Genomic DNA, 25,741 nt, shown 5'->3' on the forward strand with positions numbered 1-25,741 from the left:
AGATTACTCAGCTCGCACACAGATTGCAGATGTGAAAAGGTAGGCTTGATTGAAGTGTCTTTTATTTTCCGATTCTTATTTGAGATCTGGATCCCGCTGGCTATAATTTCCAAGTATCTCGCCCCTCCCTGACAGTCTTGTCCCACATTTAAATCTCACAAATCCAGTGGGAAGAATTGAAACAATTTCAGCTAATTTGCCCCTCACCTGAACCTTTTCTGAGCTACTTTTTGATTCCCATCTCTTTGTGATCTACTTTGAAGTATATCACAGGAGAAAACAGGAGGTGTGATATTTTCTTCTGGTTCAGGTTGTTTGACTTTGCTATAATAACTTTTGTCTCGCCATCTGAGGCTGTGTGTACTGCATGTAATGTGATTGCTTTGTTCCTTCCTTATTTACTCACATAATATGAGCGTAGCTTGGCTTTCTTCCTCCTGTGCGTACATCAGAGCGGAGTGCCACCTTTGAAACGTAATTTCCCCTAGAGACAAGGTTCCTTATCAGAAGTCAGGCTTTTGTGGAAGCATTTCTCTTATTTCATTCTCTTTACATGCAGTTGTTAACTTTAAGAGTAAAAGCAGTTCTTATCATGTTTCATTCTTACCCACTAAACCACCTTTCATTTCTGTTTTGCATTTGTTTAATCTGTTGTTAGCTTGAGCTGTCAAATGGGGGGGTTCAGCTATGTAGTTTGGCATACAAACTATTTTTTAAGCTTATTAAATTTTTGTAAGAGTTAAGTCTAAAAAATGGGCTTCCCACTACATTGCTCTGTTTTTTCTCTCTCCGAGCCTCCCTGGCCTGCGTCCATCGCCACCATGCTGGCCTCCGTTTTGTCTTTTAATGCGTTGCTAAATATAGGGCTGACATTGTGCCGCTGTGCTTAATATGTGTGTTTGGGCTGATTAAAGCTGAGGCCTGATCTCATCTAACCGCAGCCCCCTAATGCATGCCGCAGTCTCTGGTTTCTTTTTGGACACTGAGCAAACAGAGGAAAGTGCTGATATAATCATGTTAGGGTTGTGAGTTATGTGAACCCCTAGAGATGGAAATATAACAGCACTTGAATGGGATTGGATGAATGGATGCATAGAGATAGATTTAACAAGACTCGTTGTTAGGACTCACTGGAGATCAATTTAGCAGGATGTTTGATTTCCATTTTTATAGACTAGCAATGTTATTTATAAATAATCATTTAGATTGTTATCATGTGTAATTTGCTGTGTTTCACATGACTGTCGGACCAGATGGGAAAAGATAATACAGAGTAAAGGGTTAACTGCTTTCACAGGGCAGAAAGGCAAATCAATAGATTTGATTGTGTCCAGCCAAAAATATGATGCAATCGCCCCTCGTATTGATTAAAGGACTCGGGTGATTTTGGAGATACAGAGCCAGTTATTCAGCCTCATTATTGTCCCACCGTCTCTAAAGAAGTGACGCACCGACTGCAGTTTTCTCCGGTTTCTCTTTTCTGTAGACCGGCACATTCAACATGGACACAATTAGTCAACAATCGATTGATTGATGGTGAAGAATTTAATCAAAGACATCATTTTTTTATTTGGATAAAACAGGTGGATCTTTAGAATGATGTTGCATTTGTAAGCGCATATTTTCTAGTATAACCATTAACCAAATCCCATTTAATTGTCACAACAGTTGTTCATCTTGTAATGAAGATTTAAATAAGGAAACATGCTGGGTTGTTTCTATTTTCACTGCATTTTAATGTTGCTACCAAGCGGCGAGCTCTAAGAGTTAGAAGTGAAGCCTATGTGGAAAAGCCAAAAACTGCAGTTCCCCCCTCATCCACTAGGGGCTTCAAAACACAACAAATTTCTAGCTGTGTCTCAGGGTCTGCACACCGCTTACCATTAGTGAAATGAGATGGCCTAACGAGTGTACAAGAATTACCCATAGTGCTCCAGTTCTACGTTGCCTAGCAACTACATATGCCAAGTTTATCTAATTACTGATCCCATTCTTTAACAAAAAAAACTCGACAATGTTTATTAAAATGACGGAAAATAACAACATTAATTTTAATTTTATTTATTTCCATTTACCTGTGTATCTAAATTACAAACTTGCGGGGGAGGCATCACAGACAAGCTCTCCTTGGGCTAAGAGCAAGGCCGGATTATCCATTATCAGCACAGGCCCAGGGGCCCATGTACAGCTTACCAGCAGTTTGGACATGATACAAAATGTACATAAACGTCAGATAGTTACACCACAGTGTCTAATGTATTGCTATTGGTACCACTGGCTGAGAGATGTTAAAAAATGTTGTTTCACACTGTATCATTCACAATTTTCACAGTGTTGCGGTGGGGAAGGTGGGGGCCCTGGAACACTCTGGGCCCAGGGGGCTGTGCATTTTAAATCTGGCCCTGGCTAAGAGTGCAGTGAAGCTCTCTCATCTGGCTGACAGATCATTCTGTCAAGCTGGCGTTAACTTCAGTGAAAAATAATCCTGGTTAGTTGCATGTAATTAAATTAATCTGTGGTTATCTGACACAATGCCTCTGTCTTCCCTGAATATCTGCTGGGACAAATGTGTGTGTATATATGTTTAAACAAAAAAAAGCACTGTCACCGGCACTCTCCTGCTCACTCTTTTCTATCTATTTTCTATCGCAAGGAATTCTGGGAGAAAAGAGGCCGTGAAGGATGCATCGCTTGTAGCCTTCGTTTCAAGTTAATCTGGAGCCAAACAAAGTGCAGATTTAAAGGGTGGATAGGAAGGAGGCTTTAAATTTGAACAGCACTTGGTGCGCCAGAATGACGTATGTAGCCGACAAATCCACACTTGGAAGTGTGCAGACCCTGAACTGGGACACAGCTATAGTGTTGGGTACTCACAATGGTGGCAGTGAAGTAGAATGCATAATGATGAAACACTCCTGCAAGGCATCGGCAGTCTATAAATACTAAATTTTAATATAGAAATATTAATGATTAACCAAAAATGCATCGTTAATTCTCCCAATGATCCTTTAACACAAATCAATCTGATGTCCATCTCTACCAGACATTTAAATGTTTTTGCTGCATTTTTTTTCCTTCGCATTTTCTTCCAAACTCCATATAGTAACAGAATGTTCTTCTTAAAAATCCACTAAAGTTCCAGGTCCCTGTGTAGATATATTTGTTTGGAATACACCAGAAAAACAATGACAGTATATCCCTGGTAATGGATCAGGTTATGCGCGAGGTCCTTAAACGTTTTTTGTCTATTTACTCATCTCAACATAGAGAAATTCATCAGATAAATTCAAAATTTTTAGAGGTGAAAAACAATACACACAACAAATGTAGGTCCAGTGTGATCCCTGTATCATTAATACAAAGGTTTTCTTCATAAACCTATTGCATCTCAATGCTGCCGCCATGTACTCCATTTTCCAGCTGAGCTAAATGTCTGAATTCCCCCTAAAGGTATTACAACGTGCTAGTTTTGGGGCGTGCTTTTCCGAGTGAAAAACTTCCAGACTGAAAACATGCAGCAAATATCTTCAGTTACATCTCTACACACACGGCGTGTTTGGTGAAGCCAAGATAAGAGTCTAATTCCACCATGCATGGTGGGTTAGTGGTCATCTCACCTCTCACCTCAGGAAGTATACCAGCTGCAGAATGATCCCGATCACTTCTACGTTTAACCACGCACACACACACACACACACACACACACACACACACACACACACACACACACACACACACAGACCATCAATTTCTACAATCCAGTTAAGCTTGTTTGTATCAAAGCGCTTAACCATAGAACATGCAGTATTTTCAATTCAATTCAACTTTATTTATATAGTGTCAAATCGCGGCAATGCCATCTCAAGACGCTTTACAGACAGAAGGGAAAACATAATGAAGGCCAATTCATAACAGCCTATATAAGGAAACCAACAGATTGAGTTGAGTCCAACTCAATCTCCCATCCTGAGCAAGCACACTGGCAACAGTGGGAAGGAAAAAACTCCCTTTTAACAGGAAGGAAACCTCCGGCAGAACCCGGCTCAGGACAGGCAGCCATCTGCCTCTGCTGTGTGGGGGGAAGAGGACAGAAAGACAACAGACAACAGGAACTGCTACTCCCGGCCAGGGAGACCTGCTGAGACAGGAGACATACATGTTAATGATGCAACACTGTTATGGGGGGGTAAAAGAAAGAGATAAAGAGAAAAAGAAAGAAGCTCAGTGTATCAGGAAATGTCCCTCAGCAGTCTAAACCTATAGCAGCATAACTAAGGGATGCTAACCATCCCTAGCTATAGGACTTATCAAAAAGATAAGTCTTCAGCCTAGTCTTAAAGGTGGGGAGGGTGTCTGCTTCCCTAACACTAACTGGGAGCTTATTCCATAAGAGAGGGGCCTGATAACCAAAGGCTCTGCCTCCTGCTCGGCTCTTTGAGACTCTAGGAACCACAAGTAAGCCTGCAGTCTGCGAACGAAGTACTCTACTTGGTATATAAGGAACAATGAGGTCTTTGATATATAGTGGTGCCTGGTTGTGGAGGGCTTTATATGTAAGGAGAAGGATTTTAAATTCTATTCTAGATTCAACAGGCAGCCAATGAAGAGAGGCTAAAACTGGAGAAATATGATCTCTCCTGCTGGTTCTGGTCAGGACTCTGGCTGCAGAATTCTGGATCAGCTGAAGGCTTTTCAGGGCATATTTAGGACAGCCCAGTAATAGAGAGTTACAGTAATCTATTCTCGAAGTAACAAAAGCGTGAACCAGTTTTTCTGCATCACTCCGAGACAGAATGTCCCTAATTTTGGCTATATTACGTAAATGAAAGAAGGCTGTTTTAGTAACCTGCTTAATATGTGGGCCAAAGGACAGGTCAGGGTCAAATATTACTCCAAGGTTTCTCACTGTAGCACTGGAAGCTAAAGTAATGCCATCCAGGTTCATTACAAAACCGGAAAATTTAGCTCTGAGTTTTTCAGATCCAACGAGAATTACTTCAGTCTTATCTGAGTTTAAGAGGAGAAAATTTCTAGACATCCAAGTCTTTATGTCTATGAGACAATTTTGTAGCCTATTGGGCTGATTTGTTTCATCTGGTTTAAAGGATAAGTATAGTTGAGTATCATCTGCATAACAATGAAAGTTTATTCCATGCTGTCTAATAATTTTGCCTAAAGGGAGCATATATAGCGTGAAGAGTATTGGTCCAAGTACAGAACCTTGAGGAACTCCATGACTTACTGTAGTTTTGGAGGAGGACTTGTCATTTACATGAACAAACTGAAGTCTATCAGATAAATATGATTTAAACCAGCTTAACGCTGTACCTGTAATTCCAATCACCTGTTCTAGTCTTTGTAACAGAATGTTATGATCGACTGTATCAAATGCAGCACTAAGATCAAGCAAGATAAGTACGGACACAAGTCCTTTGTCTGAGGCCATAAGAAGGTCATTAGTAACTTTCACCAATGCTGTCTCAGTACTATGATGAGCTCTAAATCCTCACTGAAACTCCTCGCATAAATTATTTCTGCTCAGGTGGGCATGTAGCTGAGCTGAAACTATTTTCTCCAGAATTTTGGACATAAACGGGAGGTTAGATATAGGTCTATAATTTGCTATCACCTCTGGATCCAGAGATTGCTTTTTAAGTAAAGGCTTGATTACAGCAGTTTTAAATGATTGTGGTACATATCATGTCACTAAAGACATATTGATAAGATTTAGTAGTGATGTATTAATTAAAGGGAAAATGTCCTTAAAGAGGCTCGTTGGGAGAGGGTCCAAGATACAGGTGGATGGTTTAGATGAAGCTATTATTTTAGTTAATTCAGAGGGTTGGACAGGACAGAAACTATTTAGACACAAGTCAGATCCTGGTTCTAAGGATGCTTCAGAGACCACAACAGGCTCAACATTATAGGTAGAAGGAAGAGTATTGTGAATTTGATCTCTAATAGTGTCAATTTTATTCCTGAAAAAATACATGAAATCATCACAGCTAAGTGAGAAAGGAATACATGGCTCCACAGCGCTCCGGCTCCTAGTAAGCCTAGCTACAGTGCTGAAAAGAAACCGAGGGTTGTTTTTGTTTTCCTCTATCAATGATGAATAATAAGCTGTTCTTGCCGTACGTAAGGCTTTTTTGTATACGCTTAAACTTTCTTTCCAGGTTAAGTGAGACTCCTCTAGTCCTGATGAACGCCATCTGTTTTCCAAACGCCTTGATGCCTGTTTTAGAGCTCGAAGCTGGGAATTAAACCAGGGAGCCTTCATAATCTTACCTAATTTCTTCTTCTTTAGGGGAGCAACATTATCCAAGGTTGTACGCATTGAAGCTGTTATAGTATCAGCATGTTGATCAATCTGAGCAGGAGTAAGGCTTAAAGGGGGACTCTCAGTCATGCTAACACATGGTAGATGTGAAAAAATTGATTCAATTGATTGTTTAAATTTTGTAATATTATTGTCTGATAAACATCTACTATAGTAGAATTTATTTTTGGTCAGTGAGTAATCAAATAAAGTGAATTCAAAGGTTAATAAGAAGTGATCGGACAAGACAGGGTTTTGAGGAAATACTTTGAGCTTATCAGTCTCAATACCATATGTTAGAACAAGATCAAGAGTGTGACCATGAGAGTGAGTGGCTCCATTGACATTTTGTGAAAACCCAATTGAGTTTAGAATAGAGCTAAAGGAAATGTTTAAACTATCATTTTCAACGTCAACATGAATATTAAAATCACCTAGTACAATGACCTTATCAGTAGTCAGCACTAACTCAGACAAGAGATCAGAGAATTCGGTCAGAAACTCGGAGTAAGGTCCAGGTGGGCGATACACTAATGCTAAAAGGAGCGGTTTCTCTGAATTCCATTTTGGATGAGATAAATTTAATGTCAGGAATTCAAAGGATTTATAGTTAGTTTTGTGCTTAGGATTAATTAAAAATTCTGACTTAAAAATAGCTGCAACACCTCCTCCTCTGCCTGTAGTTCTAGGAATGTGAAAGTTTAAATAGTTAGCTGGCGTAGCTTCATTAATACTAACATAATCCTCTTGCTGTAACCAGGTTTCCGTAAGACAGAATAAATCAATGTGGTGATCACCTATCAAGTCATTGACTAATAAAGACTTATTTGGGAGGGATCTAATATTCAGTAGGCCACACTTTATTGTCTTATTTTCAGATTTTATTAGATCCATTGTTTTTATTTTTATGAGGTTTTCACGATTAACCCCAGAAGTGTTTTTGTGTTGTTTAATTCTTACTGCTGGGAAGTTGTATAAGGTCGGAATGGGGTTTTGGGTGGGCGGCGGCAGGTGGGAAGCTGCAGAAAAGTGTGTAGGACTACAATTCTGCCTCCTGGTCCCAACCCTGAGTTGTCAATTTAGCTGACTAATAAAAGAGTCCATATTGCTAGATAAGAGAGCGGCTCCATTCAACGTGGGATGGATGCCATCTCTCCAGTAGTTTGTCATTTTTGATAAAAACATCAAAAACTTTCAGAAGGCTTTTAAATTTAGAAAAAAAAGGCAGAAAATTGAGGCTGTTCTGAAGGATTTTATGATGGACAAAAGTGTTCAGGTTAGTGCAGAAATATGACTGACTTAACATGACATATTTATTTTCGAGCATATACAGACCTGTCTTGCTTTAAGTCTTTCCAATAGGAAGTGACACACACTGCACACGGGCAGACAGGCTAACATGAACCTTATGTGAGCACGTATTGTGCTAAAGGAACAGGGACAAAGTGCTTGTGGGAGCCACCTCACACACACACACACACATACAGCACATTTCTACACGCCACTCGCTTGCTGACACCAGAATTCTTCAGGCTGACACTCATGATGGATTAGATGTGTTATCAATGTGGAGAGAGGCTCCATGTTTTCTCGCAGTGTGAGGAGAAAGAAAAGGAAAAGAGGGACAGACGCAGGCAGCTGGATGAATGGGACTCATTCCATCTGAAATTAGGAAATATGCTTGAAGTCTACATTTCTATCCAGGTGAGACAAGCTTTTCTAGATGTGAAATCCATTGTATCTGCAGTGTATGTCTGTGTATGTGTGTGTGCTAATGCTTATGTCACAGTTTTGCTGTTGTTTATGTTGTTAAACTGAATTTTTGCTTTTGTTGGTGTTTGACTTCTGGTGTGTTGGTGATGGCTGCACACTTAGTGTGACTCACACCAGTCCCCACCAAAAGGGCCTGACTTTTGCCATAATGTATCCTTATCCAGAGGGTTGGACAGTGGGTCTGTCAGAACGCCTCATTCCCCACTATTGCCCGTTCTTTCACACCCCCATATAATATGATCTGGTCTTGCACACACACACACACACTCACACACGCAAGGCTGTTACATAAACAAACCCTGTTATTCATGCACGGGGCCTCGCAGCAAGAAAATCTTGGGTTTATATAAAGTGGGGCTCTGGTTGTGGAGAGTTTTCATTTCTTTCTACAGCTCAAATGAGTTGCTTGGTTTCATGTGGGCTTACTTTGGGTTTTTAAATTTCCTCCAGCTGACAAACATGTTGGCCTTTCTCCCAATGTCGTCCTGCCTTTTCCAAATCCTGCAAGGGAAAATTGATTTTCTTATAGGTTAAAAGTAAATTACAAGTAAGCTGAAAATGTCTTCTTCTTCTTCTTCTCGCAGCCGGCACACCTAGCTGTCACAAAAGCCTTTGAAGCCAAAGATCCCCCTTGTCAAGCTTCACTGACTCGTAAAATGCTGTCAGTCTGTCATTTGTTATTTGGTCCAAGCTGCTGAGCAATCTCAACATCAAATTCAAGGCCATTTACTGCGGCTGAGATAGGTTCCATCAGATGAATTGGATACGATTGGATAAGGTTTATCGTGGTCATTGTTAGATCCCTCTGACCTGTGTTTTTTCAACCAGTATAACCCCACTTGACGACAAAGATCCCCTCCCTTTCCTAAGCAGAGGCTCCTTTGTAGTGTCTCTGAGAGGGGTCAGTGCATTTAGACAGAGCATACGAGTGTGCCGCGGTGGTGTACTTTTGCAGAATCTAATCCAGTGTGTGGGATCAAGCAGATAAAGGCAAAGCCTGTCACTCCGGCTCTCAAGACTGCTGAACTGGATTAGTGCAGATGCAGAAGATAGCTGTCAGAAGGGTTATTTAGGACATTCAACTTCCACTCTCCTTCTCTCTGACTTTTTTAGAACTACTAAGTTCCGTAAAAGTAAAATTTCCCTTTAAAAAAAAAAAAACTATTGTGCTGTTGTGCTATTCTGGTAAAAGTTGTGAGTGGAGTTACTGCAAATGGATTTTATCCTATATTGTCCCACGTACAAGGTTTGAATGCAAATTGTGCAGAACAGGCCGTACAGCAGGCTGGTGAAATATAGCTGAAATATGGTAAAAAATAATATATACCCACAGCCTGATCTGTATTTGCCTTGGCAACCACCTGTACAAAAGCGTACCCTGTTTCAGAGCGCCAGCTTCCCTCAAAACAAGGATTCAAAATAGGCTTTCTATACAGGTCTGAAAAGAAAACGGCTCTTAGATAATAGTTAGCAGCTGGACTATTACAGGAGAAACATTTTTGAAAAACCGTCTGATGTCAAACAGTTTGACCCAGTCCTGGTTCCCACCCTCCTAGCATTTACCAACATCCCTTCATTTTGCAGACGTTTTCTTTTGGAGATCAAGGATTAGCGGGTCATCAAGGCATTATCCTGGGCATTGGAGCAGTTTGGATGGCGGGATAATCGCTACTTCTTGATATCCAACAGCAAAAAAGGAACTAAAGAAGGGATCGCCATTGGGAAGGGAAATGGGTCTTTGTGTTTGTTGGCATTTGCTCTTCATCGTTTTCCTCATTCTGTTCCATGGGATGCTCTTCGTTATTGCTTTGGGAGGTCACTGCTTATTCCCCGGTTTGGGTAATTAATTGGCACCGAAGGAAATCATTAAAACTTTTCCAACGTTGTGCAATGACAGTTTTGGCCAGCGAAACTCCACACATGCACTGCTAACACACATTTATGCACTTTTACCTCGGGATTCATTCAGCAGAATTTTTTACTCAAGCAAATTGCTTCTCTCAGACTCTCAGCTGGGGAGCCAGTTGTCTGGCACGGTGTTCAAAAACCAGAGCAGGAGAGAGAGGAAGAGGGAGAAGGGCAATTTGAATTGGGAGTTTTTCCAGGGTGCTTACATGGTCTGATCAAAAGTACCCCACTGGCATTGGCCCTTTTAGCCACAAGGGAAGGTCTCTGAAGCTTCTGCCATTGCTTGCCTGATAGCCAAAGCCCCCTGCGCCAAACCTCCTGCCCACTTTGACCCACACACAGTAACATAAAATTTATCGATAAACAAAAGCTTCAGTTTGAACAATTTTGGAAAGTTTATACAAAGGCTCATACAAAGCCATGTAGCACTTCCATTCTGTGTTCAGATCTGCAAACTGCAGCTTTCATGCAGCTAAAAGAAAAGTGTTTGGTCAATATCCTTCATTTTTATATTGGCTCTTTTATTTGACTTCTATTTTACGTTAAGCCTCAAATTTTGTCTGATGTTATACAGTGACAGTAAAGGGGTCAATCTATCCACCAGGTTATCCAACACATGGAAGTCCTCAATAACAACAACATAAAAATCCTCCTCTGTCCACCAAATGTTTAAATGCAAACTAAGCTGCTTTCCAGGTTGAGAGTCATTTAAACCTGACTTGTCCTCACCTGCTTTAAGAAGTGAAAGTGATGTTAAACATCAGCTGTGTTTACGAAGTGAAAGTGGCACTGCATGAAGTCATTAGGCTTATCTCATTTGTCAAATTTGTGCCTGCTCCTCTCCTCGTTCCTCTGTCCTGCCGGCCTGCAGCCTGGAAATTGATCTCAGATAAACATTTTTAAGGATGTCTCAATTCCTAAAAGTCGTCTGGAGGAAAGAAGAGCAAGAAGAGAACGGGATTAGTGGAGGAGAAACCACTCAGGTTGAACAATCTGTTGCTTCTGAGGGGTACATTGATCCCACACATACGTATATATCAGGTCATTCATTCATTCATTCATTTTCCGAACCGCTTATTCCAATTCAGGGTCGCGGGGAAGCTGGAGCCTATCCCAGCTGGCTTTGGGCGACAGGCAGGGTACACCCTGGACAGCTCGCCAGTCCATCGCAGGGCCACACAGAGAGACGAACAACCACACTCACGCTCACACTCACTCCTAGGGGCAATTTAGAGTAACCAATTAACCTATCATGCATGTCTTTGGATGGTGGGAGGAAGCCGGAGTACCCGGAGAGAACCCACGCATACACGGGGAGAACATGCAAACTCCACACAGAAAGGCCACTGACCAAACCAGCCAAGGATTGAACCAGTGACCTTCTCGCTGTGAGGCCACAGTGCTAACCACTGCGCCACCGTGCAGCCCATATATATCAGGTCGTATTACATCAAATCACTAAAGCTTGTTACATCCTCCATGAGAAGTGAGAACTTTGTTCTTGCTCTCGTAAGAACAAGAAAAAATGTCTTTTTGTCTCATCAATTCATTCTCCATGTAAAGTTTAATCTTAAACGGGGTGGGGTTCATTGCCGGGGAATGTCTGTGCTTTTATGTGCAATGAACCTGGTTATTTCATATTTAACCAGAAACTTCTTCGTACTTTCTCACCACCTTGATCAGCTGTTTCATTAAAACAATCCTTTTAACCTTCATCGGCAAACATACGGAAGCAGCAACTGCTGTGTTAACCAAGCCAATCTTACATGTCCACCCAATCACATGATACTTCTCAGAGAAGAAAGTTCTGTAAGCCTCATGTGTCGAGGGCTGTCTTCAGCGAGAACAAAATGACATCATTTTCATCTCGGGGCTTCGTGAACATGAAAAAAGTTCTTGCTTCTCGCGGAGGAAGGCTTAACAGTATAATGTTTAGGGGATGAAGTTGTGTTTTATAACTCACATCATTTTAAATTGATGTGTTTGTCACATAGACCGTATATGAAAGATGGACGGAGCCTCCGGCGGTTAAAAGTGAAGCCTGTGCAGAAGTGCATAAAACTGCAGTTCCCCCTTCATCCACTAGGGGCTCCAAAACAGAGCAAATCCCCATAGACTCCCATGTTAAAAAGACCAACTTCACGACAGCTATAAACATGTTTACAGCAGAAATAAACATGTTTACAGCCTGGTTCAAAAATCAATTTTTGGTTTAATAGGTCAGGTTTACCTTCATGACAACTGTGGGGGGGGAGTACATTTTTTTTCTAACTCACCTGTTTAAAAGTTCAAAATTCAGCACATTTAGAGGCATGTCCTTTTGATTGACAGGTACCCGATCTCCCGCTTCAAATAAAAAGAACTTAGAACGACCACGATTTTTAGCAGGTTAACAACATGACTTAGCTTTAGCCCACTTAATTAGCTGGTAAGCTCCTGTTATCTCCAGGTAAACTTGGTTAGCTCTTAGCTACAGGCAGCTCGCTCGATGTCAATCACCCACCATGACGCTCACAGTCCCCCTCTCAGCTCCACCTCTTTGCCCACATTTGTATTTTCTGGGTGAGACGACACGCATGCCCCTGCCAAGATGGCGATGGTAGGAACCGCCCAGTGAGCTTCAATTCAGCTCTTCAGAAACCTACGGGTGATGTCACGGAGGCTACGTCCATGTTTTTATATACAGTTTATGGTTTGTCACAATATGATACCTACTTCGATATCTCTCTTCATACGTCTGTATCTTTTCTTCCGCTCTGTTTTGTCTCCGGTGGGAGGATCCAAGGCGGGAGGAATTGAGGAAATGGAAATGGGAGGAAAAGCAGATTGTTGGGTTTGCAGTATTCTGCAAACAGCCTCATGCTCCTCCTTTCCAACCTCCTTCATCAGACCCCAGATTGCTTTCGCCTGACCTGTGGCACAACAGAATCATCAGCGTAAAACCAGGAAATTTTGATCTAACTGGAACTGACTACGAATGTGGAATGCTACAGAATAAATGCACGGGAAAAACCTTGTCACTTCACCCTCATTGCAACAGTTTTTGAAATGCAAATGTTTGTGTAAGGCTACAGTACTGCAGTCGAGGTTAAAAAAATTTGGATGATGTGGATTTGGAAACTAAAAACGGAAACAGCGTGCTCTTCAGGAAATGCTGAGGCGGCCTCCCACTCTGTTCTGCCTGAGGATTGTACTCAGATTTTCAGGCATCTTTCACCATCACTCAGTGCGTCCATGTTTAATTTTATGTTTATACATGAAGGGGTATCAAATCCCTCATGAAGTGTGAATCTAAACACCAGTTGAGTGTGTTTTTTTCCCTTATCATTCAAAATGACACTGTTGTCTCCTTCTTTGATACTGTGAACATCAGGCCTTGACACCCCTTGGGAAACATGCAGACAGTTTTTCTAGCACTCTCATCCATCTTCACCTTTCCCTCCCCCTTTTCTCACTTTACTCAGTAGCAGCTCGCCGATGCTGCTGATGGAGAAAAGCTGGCTAATAGCTGCTGTGTTGAAAATAGGCGACCATGTTGGACCAGGCCAGAGGAAAGCACAGCTCTCCAGGGCACCGGGGTTGGTTCAATGATTGGCTTTTTCCTTAGTAGACGGGGAGCAATGTTTTTTCAGAGTAGCTGGAGGGTACAAATCTTACCTGTTTGCAGCCGTCTTACCCACTCTGATGAATAATGCAGGGTCAAATGTGGAAAACACAGGGCAGGTTTTAGTACCTGAGAGAGCAGGGTAAGCGCTGAAGAATGCCAACAGAGGTTTTGGATTCGGTGCTGCTTACTCAGATGGTAGATACTGCAGACTGGAGTTGGTGACTGAAATATTTTTGGTTCCCTAAGCACTGGTTTCTCCTTAATTTACCGGGTTCCATTTAGGTCTTTTGTTTGGCTTCATTTTTCCACATAGAGGTGAGCCTAACCCATTTCAAACAAATGCACACACAGTTTTCAAACATATCCACACCATTTTAGCATTTTCTTCCCACATTGTGGGTGTGTGTTTGTGTGCATATATGTGTAAATGTAAGATTTTTTTTCAGCTGTTGCAGAAAAGCTGTTTTATTTAACGTGAAAACAGATGAGTGTGGGTGTTTATGTGTACACAGTGGGTGGGAGGAATATGTTTCAGGTGAAGTTGATTGTTCAGCCTTTAGTGTTGGGATGCATCCCTGGACAATAACACTACTCTGTAAAAGTCTTTGCCACCCCCTTCCAGACTTTCAGCAGCTTCTACAAAGTTTTTCTTTAAGCATTTGCCACTTTTTCTATTACTTATGTTTAGTTCAGTGTTTGTACCTGTCCATTTTCAGAAGAATCTGTTTTCTGTATTTTTTTGTATTTAAACCGCATAGAACTGAACTGTGAATCATTCAAGCATAAACAAACCACCTAATTCAGAGGATGAACCAATGTTGTGTCAACACATGGAAACATAGCAAAGAATCAGTTCCATATTGCATCTTTAGACGCTTTTGTACCAACAACCTGTCAAAATCACATCATTTGTTACCATAGTAACAGTTTGACAGACACAGTAATATTTTTACAAGATGACTCCCAGCGAGCTGTTGGCCGAAATCAAGTGGAGGATAAAAGAAGTCTAAGAAATCCTACCTGCAGCTGATGAACAGTATCTAGAAGGAACGTTCCATGTCCAAAGACCTGACATGGGACTTCAGAGATGCATCTGGTCTAGAAATGTTCCATATTGGCTTTTATTCTGATATCCAATATACCAGTTTTGTAAAACTATTAATTTTGGATTCAGATATCAACCAATACTGATATTTATGGATGAGTTGTGCAAAACTAACAAATATCTGGAAAACTACACATGACATCTTTTCTCTTTTGTCATTTTGAGTTAGAAAAGACTGAGCTGAAGAGTTTGATATATAATATGTGCATGTTGTGTAAAAGTTATGTCATTAAAACAGTAAAAACCGATACTGATCAATTCTGATGTTGTATTTTGATGTTGATATCGGTATGCAGATAATGTTAGACATCTCTGTTTATTAATAATAATAATAATAATAATAATAATAATAACAATAATACATTTTATTAAGATTGCCTTTCAGGAAACCCAAGGCTGCTTACAAATTGATGCAATATTGAAGTTTTATCATTGAAGTCTCATCAGAAATGGCTCCATGTTAGGAGACTGTCAAGAAGCCCTTTTTCAGAAACAAGCAGAAAAGGTGAAGATGTGCCAAACTAGATAAAAAAAGACGGAATTGGAAATTGGCGCCAACAGATCTAATGGACTCCAGATCAGCCGTGTGGGATAATTTTGACAGAATTAAACAAAAGGCAGCCAACATCCAAAGTTTTTTCTTTTTCTATTTCCGTTTGCACACTTTTAACACATCACCTCACCCTATTTCCTGCTTTTTACTGAACATAGAGGAGAGGAAGCTCAAGACTTTAGTATGCCACTGCACTTGTAGTTATTTCGTGCTTACCGGTTGGTGCTTGTTATAGCAAAGGTTTTATATCCTTGCCCCTTGAGTATATTCCAAGGCAGCTATGTGTCTCTGTGTGTGTGTGTGTGTGTGTGTGTGTGTGTGTGTGTGTGTGTGTGTGTGTGTGTGTGTGTGTGAGTATGCTTGTGGCCTAATGTGAATGAATCCGCCCCTGGACAGTGGTGAGAGACTGCGTGATAGCGATCTCATTCAGGCGTGCCGCGGGAAGGCCGGGTTATCTCATGATCCCCAGTGGCGGGCAGCGAGGACATATCACAGCATGACAGGCTGCTCCTGCGGGTGCGCACGCATAAAAGCACTCGCGCACGACACAGCGGTTTGCAGGGAGCAGCGCTGAGCTCGCCATGCGGCGACATGCTTTATGGACGAGCACATTTGCTGAGGTCTCCCTCCACACTGCCGTGTCAGTAACCAGATGAATGCTGGCACTGGCCCCCGCATCCTGCCCCTGTCCTCCCACATCTGCTTTTCACATGTGTCCATCAGCCGCCGTTTGGATTAGTCGGCTCAGTTCAGGAGCATGTCAGCTGCGGTGGGCTCCTCGGCTTTCTGTGCTCTGCTTAACCCCCAAACTCTAAAGGGAAAACCGGAGGGGCCTTTGGTGAACTTACATCACTTTTCCCTGACTTGACCAGCAGTTTTGACACACATCCAAAGTCCCACTTTGTGTGTGTGTGTGAACACATTTGCTCACATACCCCTTAACCCTCCCCGTAGACCTTATTCTGACAGACATATGACCCTGACTTTCCCCTCTGAGTTATTTTTTCTAGAGTCTGGCCGTTCTTGGGGCTGTCACTATCTGAATAGACAGATGAATGTTTGGGTGGAGGAAGGCAGACAGGAACGGACACATGATAGAGCCATCAGCTTTGATGGTTGAGGCGGGCTTTGTGACATCTGACATAGAGACATCTCTCACGCCCAGCATCAGGACCCCCCCCCCCCCCCCCCCCCCTTTTCATCTTCTTTAGATTTGCCGTTCAGTTTGGAAATTTGTCTAACAGAGAAAGTAGCATTGTGCCATTTGGGGTTCAGGAAGGTCGGACGCCTCTTGAGTCCTCAGAATGCTTGTTCATTGGGGTTTTTTTTATATTTGGTGGTCTTGGCCTCAGTTTCAAAGCCTCGTTGCGGGAATGCATCAGTCATCAGGAGGCAGAGGAAAAGAAAACAGCTTGGGTTTCACAGCATTTAATGATATCAGCCGTTAATTCCTGGCAGTGTTTGGAACCCAGAAAACCTTCATGGAATCAGAGAGGGCAGCTGTTTACCTCCCACCTGGAAAAATGAGTTTTGTCGCACTATTAAAAAGAAAACTTGAAACTCATTATTTTTCTGTCAGTTTTTGCTCTTTTATCTTTTTCTGTCCAAACAGCTTTCATGCAGAATTTCCAACATAAACATTAATAGTTTTTGCAAATGTTACTTGACCCACATCTGTTATCCCTGTCAATCACTCCTCACCTGTTTTCCCATTTCCGCTGTCATACTGGTAAAAATAGCGCTCGCTGACCCGTTGCTGTTCTGTTTTCCTCAGATCCGCGTCGACGGCCCTCCTCACGGTGGCGTCCAGTACGAGACCATATCGGTTATGAAGGATGGCAGCCCCATCCTCAGAGACATGGCCTTCTCTCTTGACCGCAACTCCCTCTACGTCATGTCGGAGAGACAGGTGGGTGTTGGATGACGCATGCTTTCAGCGCCATGGCGCTTTATTAAGCACGTACCTGGACAGGGGAACGGATGGCTTTAATATGCCTCTGCGTGTGTATGCAGATGCTTAAATGTCAGCGAAAAGTGCGTAAATGTGTGTGCGCTCCATCGGGGCCCAAGATGGCTCACCTCCTCACATTGTCAAATCCAACAACCACCGCTGACTATAAATAACCTGCGTGGCACAGCGGGGGACATTCTGACAGCCTTTGATAATGAAGGAGAACAATGAGGGCAGGGACAAAGAGAGGAACGGAGAGACAAGGAAAATATTAGGTGGAAGTGGAGTTACAGAGGGAGACGAAGAGCTCTTGGCTGGATGAGAGGAAGAGTAATGAGAGAAAGAAGGACAGCTGGGGGAGTGTATGACTTGGAAGTAAAGGGAGACTCAGAGAGGGAGACGGAGTGCAAGGTCATACTTTCACAGTCCTAATGAAGTGACACAGCGTTGCAGGGAGGGCCGCTAGCAGCTGATAGCCATTGATGCAGCTGACATACTCTGCAGGTAGAAGAGATGAGGCCAGACAAGGGCGAAAGGGGGACACAAGGACAGAGAGGAGGTCGTGCGATGAAAGTGGAAGAAGAAATGGTTGGAGAGAAAAGAGATGACAGGAGGAGGAGGAGGAGCGGCTGCAGGGGAGCGTGGCAGCGCAGCAGCCCCAGAGACGGACGACGTGCGAAGCTGTCACTGTCGAGTGATAGATTGCCATCTTCTCTCCTTATCTGTTCTTTTAGCACAGTCAACAACTGGCTGGCCAGAGCTCACAGGTCAGGAAGGATAGCAGGCAGATGTGCAATGAAGGGTTTACTCAGTCTGCAGGAACAAAACAAGGAATATGAAAGAAACTAAAATAGTACAGCTGACAGTCCAAAAGTCAATCTGAACTTACTGGCGATGTTTGTTTAGTAATATGTCTGGGTTTGCTTGTAGTTCTGTATAACTGGAAGCGGGGGGGGCTTAGCTTACTGCAGACCTTAGCTTACTGTGTGGCAAACGCTGGTAAACGCCTCATGTCTGGGTTATTCCAGTCGTCCAAGTTGTGAAACTGATCGAAAATACTTCGCAGCTCTCATGAAGTCTTAAAAAAGGAAAGTGAGCAAAGGTTTTTATTAAAACACTTTGAGAAAATTGACTTTTGAATCACTTGTTGGGATAAAAAAAAAGCTGAGTCAAAGCACTGCAGTCACTTTGTTGGAGTTTTGGAAAACACTTTACATGAGCTAGCTAAGCTCCTTTCAGTTTGCTTCTGCTATTTCATCGGTAAGTTACAGCTCATTGTGTGATAAAAGCTGTGGCTTCTTGTTTCACTTTAATCATTGTGATTGTGGCGCTAATTTTAACTGATGCTAATGTTTTGCTTCATTCACCGAATGGCACACACTGGGCTTCTAGAAAGAAACACAAGTAGCATTCATGCTATAAAACACATAGCTTGAAAGGTGTTCATCCCAATTACTTTCAGCCTACCACTTGAAGAAGTCATAGACTTCCAAGCCTTTCCGCGCTTTCATCTGCTTGGCCGTGTAGAAGCTAGTTTAAAGCAGCAGATTATTCAAGATATCAGGGCTGAACAGACGGGTATTTCTACAATTCAAAGCCTAAATCTTTCTTGGGAAACATAAAGAATCTTTGCCATTACAGCTCATTATTTTTAAAGTATGTAATGCGTGAACTTGTGTCTAAACATTGAAAATGTTCCCGTCTTGCCATCTTCCTTGAACAACATTGTGGTTTGTTTGCACCTCACTTCATTAGCCAGAGGTACATGAACCTGCAAAAGTCACATGATTAAAACGCAACTGGTGAAGAAGACGATAACATCTGGGAAATGAATTGTATTTACCTACTCAGACCAGGGCTGTCAGGCTCCATACACCAGATATCTGCCCAACCACTTAAACAGACAGATACCTTTTTGATCTTAAACAACTTTAAAAATGTGCTATTCTTTATTTTTAAAAAAAAGTCTTCTATCAATCCGTTCTGCTGATAGATTGTTAGCTGTTTTCTACACTACTGAGCTGCATGCACTGTAAATGTCCACATGCAACATGCAGTTGGAAAACCAAGTATTTATGACCACAGATTACACTTTTATGTCAGAACATGAAGGTATATCAGGGGTTATCAGGCTACATGGTGAAAAGGTGCATCACTTGTATCCAGTTGTAATACAGGAGATATGAAGCCAAAGTGCCGTTCCTGCTGTTCCACCTGCAGCATGCAACGGACATCTTGTTCACATCTGCTGATGTGAACAAGGTTTGTTTCATTGCCCACACAGGCAACGAAAGTAAAAATAAAACTGTCAAGTTAAAACTCACTACTTCCTGCTAAATTACAGCTGAGATTGTTTAGCAGTCAACAGGAAAGGCTTAATGTTTTCAGACATCGCTTTAGGAGTTTATGCAAGAGCCTGTTTCCCTCAACTTGCATTGAATGTCTCTGTTGATATTTCCACGGTCGGCTTTGACATGTTTTAATTTAGTGAGCAAAAAATAATTCAGTTACATGGCAGTGAGCTGATTCCATAAGTAAAGAAAGTGTTTGGACGGAGTCTAAAACGTCTTTTCCATATTTACTCAATCCTTTATTCCCACTTATTCCACAGATGAAACAGCCTTTTGATGTTGAGCTCATAAATGCTCGTCATCTGAATGAGAAGTCATGTTGGTGATATTATTAGTATTCTGCTTGTAGACTCCTCTGCGTCTCTCTTGGGGGTTTTAGATGATAGCTACAAACACACACACACACACACACACACGTGTGTGTAGAAACATGTTCAGCTTCGGAGATGTTGTCCTGAATGTTCAAGCATAGCACTTGACACATGAACTGGATTAGGATTTGTTTTGGCTTCGCTTTCTTCCAAACTCCCATTCATTTCAACAGAAGCAGTTTTCTTGATTTTGATCCCGCTTTGGTGAAAAAATAAAAGGCATTTAATTGAATCTCTTCTGTACAATACCCAACAGCCACCTTTCCACCCGCCCTTTCGCACCAGCGCTCAGCGGAAGACATCTATTTGACCTTTATCTTATCATGTGGTTGAATGTCACTTGGAGCTACACTCGTAGTCACACATGCAGGACACCACGAGATATATCTGGTCTAAGCTCTGCTTGTTCCCATGAGTCTGACTGATGCAGTCTGAGGCCAAGCTCGTGGTGATGGGAGACGGCGAGAACAAAGGAGGGATGATATCAAACAGGAACCAAGGCAGATTTGGCTCCAGTTGCGTTTCCTACTCTGAATAACAAAGAGGTCCTGTGTGCTTGGCACGGTGGGAAAGGCAGAGAACAGAGGCAGCGAGAAGAGAGGCAGACGCTGGAAGAAGGGGAGCAGACAAACAGAAACCGGGAAAGGAGTGGGATATTTGCTCAGCGAGGCCGTGCTCCAGCGAGCCTCTTGCGCTGTCCTGCCCTCACACCTGTCAGTGTGTGTGTGTGTGTGTGTGAGTTGTGGGATGTGCGATACAAATGTGCAGTCAGGCGCACACACAGCCGCAGACACAGAGCACATGCCACCTCAGTTTTCATTTGCATAGGTGCTGTCATGATGCACTGGCTCCCTCAATCATACGTGCACAAAAAAAAACGACTTCCATGCAATCCCAGCATCTCATTCGGCCTTTCCACCGCTTCTAAAAGGCTTTTCAACACCTTTCATGCTGCATTTTTGCCTTTTTTGCAAATGTATAGCTTATAGATTCCACCTGCTTCATATGTATGTGTGTCAGAGCTAGGGCTGCAACGATTACTCGGGTAACTCGAGTACAAAAAATGATTGAGGCAAATTATCTGCCTTGAGGCGGCGTTTAATTAATATCACGTGGTGATATATTTTAATCTATGCATCATGGCGGCATTCTCAGACCACTGCGCTCTTCGGAGGGACTACATCACTGTTTCAATAAACATATAAAATATTTAAACATGTATAAAATATATAAAAACAGAATCTGTCGCCTACGGAGTGTCTGTCCAGTGTGACTGTCTCACCCGGACTGATGACGGAAATGTCAAACAGCAGCGGCGAGCGGTTTGCTTTCTGTCTGAAGATTCTCCTTGCTTTGGTCTCTAATGGCAGAGAATGAAGAAGAGGGGAGGAAAAGACCGAAAGTGTGGGACCATTTCACACTGAAAAGAGTAGAAAACATAGTGCAGTGTGTGTGCTGTATAGCAGGTGTCAATGTTGCTGCACCTGACACGACTTTACTTTGGTTGATTTTCTAATATTTGTCTTACAAATTATAAAAATAAAAAAATCGTTAGAGTACTCGATTACTAGAAGAAATAATCGACAGAGGACCCGATTACAAAAGTACTCGATAGTTGCAGCTCTAGTCACAGCCCTTCTGGAGTCACATTTCAGTAGCTCTCTGCACTCTCAGGCTCTCATTAGTTACTTTCTCACACTCTCTAAACAAATTTTGGGCTTCCTATTTCATGTGTGATGTTAAACTGTGCTTTTGTTTTGCAGATGTAATGACAGTAGCATTCGGGATATCACAGAGTGAGACTGGCTGGACACGAAGCAGTGCAGTGGAACTGATGAAAAGAGCCGGCTCGCTGTGTGTGTGTGTGTGTTTTGTGTGCGTGCGCTCTCCTGTAGGGTGCTGGATCATTACCGACAGTTGTGAAATGCATAAAAGAAGCAGGTTTTCATCTGAAAATGTGTGTTCAGTCCTGTTGTGCGCGACTGAAAACCTTTGCACCACGCCGGAGCCACTCCGAGCGTTTTAATGGCCTCTCCACATCTTGTGATCGCGGAGATACATTGTTTGGATTTCTGCCAGATGGAGCGTGAGTCACGCTGCCTCCTGGACATATCCTCCACTTTTTCCCTTGCACCCCCCCCCCCCCCCCCCCCCCCCCCCCTTGTCTTCTCCTCTGTCTGTGTCATGTGACATGCTCTCTGAATGTCTTACATTCCTAAAACGCCTCACAGGATTTAATATTGCATCAAAAGCTGTAGATTTCAAACCGAATATTACATCTTCTGTTGCTGAAGCAAAGCACACGAGTGTGTGTGTGTGTGTGTGCGTGCGTGTGTGTGCGTGCTTCCTAGCATCACATGGTAAAGCACAGGGGGGCTTGTCTTAGATACACTGCACCTCCAGTAAGAGCGCACCAGTCATAACAATCTCAGCAGCCTCTCAAATCAAACAGGTGGACAGAAGAGTCAGCCGAGCTGCTTCTGCCAGCTCATGCAAATCCACGTCCCCGCATCTGCATGGCCTCATTGATTACTCGCCCCTCCTCCCCCCTCTCTCTCTCCACTGTTTCTTTTATCAGGACGTGTGTGCCTGCAAATGCAAACGACCTGACGTGTATTTGTGTATGTTTGTACGGCTACAGCTCAAAATGAAAGAGGCGGCCGCAGCAAAAGGCCCCCTAACCAGCATTCGGTTTATCAGCGCAGCTTCCCGGGATAAATGGAGGAAACTGGTATCGAACGGAGACTTGCGGGGCGCAGATTATCACCATTCTAATGCCTTTTCATTTCCTTTGTGCCGTCATGGCCGTCGGCTCGGAGCAGGAGGGCTAGCGCTCATCAGAACGCAGCTGAGAAGCAGAAACTGCATTATTTCTGTTGCTCTGGTCAGCAGCCAGTACACAGAAAGCAGGCTGGAATGTATTATTCATGGGGGAACAATCAAGACTTAACATCCAAAAGGGCTTTGAAGTGATACCTGTGGCGTCGTGTTAGTTCTGCCTCAAACAGTATTTGAAAGCACCTTTATCAAGAAGAAGAAAAAAAAAAAATCCACAAATCATCCGTTAGACACAAAGAAAAAAAGAATAAATGCAGGAGTTTATATTTTATTAAACCTCCAGAAAAGAAGCAGGTGTTGACTTCAGGATGAAGCTCAACGGTTTTCTGATGTTTTATGGCGGTGCTGTGGAAGAGAACATAATGGACCTCAGCAGGTTTAATGGAGTTCCCAGTGAAATAGCGGCCTGCTAATTGCCAGCTCTTTATAAGGAGAAGTGTGAAATTCCTGCTGAGGGATACGGAGCCGGCTGGTAAAAGGACTCGTCTTTCGTGGACAGACCCATATAGAGCTGTTGAGCCATGTGCTGCTGTCACTCTCCAGTAGACTCTTGGCTCTCTAGCAAACATTACCCCCCCCTCAGCCTCCAGTCCATGTACGCTGTCCTCCTTCCTTTAGCCAGCTCCATGTAGCACATCGAGCGGCGGCGTTACACCTCACATTGTTAAAAAAAAAAAAAAAAGAGAGAGAAGCGACTACCTCTCTTTTTTTCAGGTCAGCCAATTTCTTCCAGGTGCTCATCTGTGAAATTTGAAATCTATGCTTGGATTCTTTCCTTTTTCAAAGGTTTTTTTTTTTTTTTTGTGCATGAAGCCTCTTCTGAACCTCTTCCAAACGCCCCACAATGTTCTTGCTCCCCCCCCCTCACCTTATCCAGAAGAGCCTGTGTTTGGCAGCTGTGGTTAAATGGGGAGGAAGTGGGCTCAGTGCTTATCAAGACTGGAGGAAATGGGATTCATTCCCACCTTGCCCAGCTGTAGATTAGCTGACATGCTACCGGATCATTATGATGGAGGATTTTGGTGCGTTAGACTGTTCATGTTCATGCCTTTCCATCATGCAGTAGATGCATAAGAGCATGTGCAAAAATAGAGACCAGAATGAGTTTTTTTTTTTTTTCCTTCTGATTTCAAGAGATTTTGCTTGTTAGTTTTGTCTTGTTGTTGTTTTGTGTTGGAAAGATCCAAGCTGTAACTTCTTATCATGCGGAAGAGAAAGTAAACTCTCTTTCACTGTTAAGTCTGTCATTAGAACATCATCCAGTCCTTACCAGGTGTCATGCTGCATGGGCCGAGCTTTAGCTCTTGGACAGACGGACTCTTCGTCCACTTTGCTGGTCTCTTAAAAGGACATTTTTCTAGACATCTTGTGATTTGTTCAGATGCAAACCTGAGCTGTGCTAGCGTGTTCTTCTAAGCCAGAAGAAACACACTTCTGCGACTATTCCAACCAAACATATACTGGATGAACCTTAGCATGCTACCGTGGAGCTGGGGACTCTAAGATGTAGCTCCTGTTGTCGTCTGCAACTCCCTCACTTCAGGATGAACCTGCTGTGACTTGCCACCGCTTCAGAGAGGACTGGCAGCTGTCTTCAGGGTTTATCGATTGTAAACATCTTTCTCGCTGTAGACTGATGGATTATAAATAATCTGAAACTGACTTTATAACCCACCAGACTGATGGACAGGAACAACTTCAGCCTTAAGGGGCATTATGTTAACACACGAGTGCAATGAACCTTCAACCCGCCACAACTTCTGCTTTTATAGAGGTGCTTTCTTTAGCCTGATGTGGATTAATGATTAGCAGTTTTCATACAAATGTTTCTTTAATGAATATTAGCACATAATGTGTTTGTGTTGTTATTTATCGGAGAGTACATTGACCTAATTTTAAGACCATTGTTGCATTTTTAATAAATAAAACCTGAGAATTGATAGATGTGGTCTCTGGTTCCTGTGAGTTATCATACCTGGTTTAATCTTCCAGCCAAGGTCAGGTTGGGTTTGTTTTAGGAAGTGTGACAACGTCTGACGCGCATGTACGCCATGCCTGCCAACAACAGCGTCGAAACCGCTGTTTATATGAGAAAAGTGGTCCAGGCAAATGTTTGCTGTCATGCATGAGAAGACCCACGCCATGTGCCAACACATGGACCACACATCTGCGTTGGATCCCACCCTCGCTGGGGCTTATCAGGAGCGTGGCCACGGCTCGCTTTCGTCTGTCTGTTTTCAGCAAACCTTAACAGCAGACACACATGTTTAGTCCAGCCTGCCGTCACTCAGGTAGTCTACGTTGGGCTTGATAGATAGGCTTTTGTTTTTCTTCTCTTTTGGCAGCTGTTGGGGTGAGGGCCAGCAAATCAGTCGCATGGCTGCTTCCTTACCCAGATCCTGTTGCTTAGAAAGGAGCCTGGAACCTTCTGCTGAATCCAGCCTCACTTCATATTGACACACAGACAAATTAGGATAAATTCCCTTGTCAATAAGCACATCCAATGATATTGATGATGCCGTTTAGGCTTTTCATTATAAAGAAACCACCGGTTGTCCTCGCCGTCTTGTTACGCCGCCGTCGCCTGACGCTGCGTTTGCCACGGCATTTCCAGATAAATCCAAAATGACTAAAAAGTATTCCATGCAAATATCTTTTTTAAATGATTTTCCCTTGTTTTTAAGCTCTTGTTGGAAAAATATCGAATTCCCTTTTCTCATCTTTGATCATCAAGCATTTCATCGTTTCACATCTGCACCCTGGAGACTGCTTTACCCAGATAAGGTCAGCAAGCAGGGACAATTACTCAAAGACATGCTTATGTTTGCAGGCCCAAACTCTACAGAAAATCAATAATAAAAAGATATGAAATATTGATTCATTCACCAATGCGTGCCCGATTTTCAGGGATTTTCTGCTGGCGGTTTTCTACATTTTTCACAAAGAGCTTAAGTCGGTTGTTTAG

At 42.7% G+C, this 25,741-nt stretch overlaps 1 protein-coding gene across 1 annotated transcript in view; it reads left to right on the forward strand.

Moving 5' to 3' along the window:
• Positions 1 to 25,741, forward strand: part of plxna2 (plexin A2) — a gene marked incomplete at both ends in the record, with an annotated part of 193,455 nt that overhangs the window by 46,321 nt on the left and 121,393 nt on the right. The window contains one exon of the mRNA XM_079239812.1: positions 17,040 to 17,174. Coding sequence (XP_079095938.1) covers positions 17,040 to 17,174 — 135 coding nt within the window. The remainder of the gene's footprint in view (positions 1 to 17,039; positions 17,175 to 25,741) is intronic.

Source organism: Telmatherina bonti (assembly GCF_933228915.1).
Source record: "Telmatherina bonti genome assembly, chromosome: 4".
In the NCBI taxonomy this organism is placed as follows: domain Eukaryota; kingdom Metazoa; phylum Chordata; class Actinopteri; order Atheriniformes; family Telmatherinidae; genus Telmatherina; species Telmatherina bonti.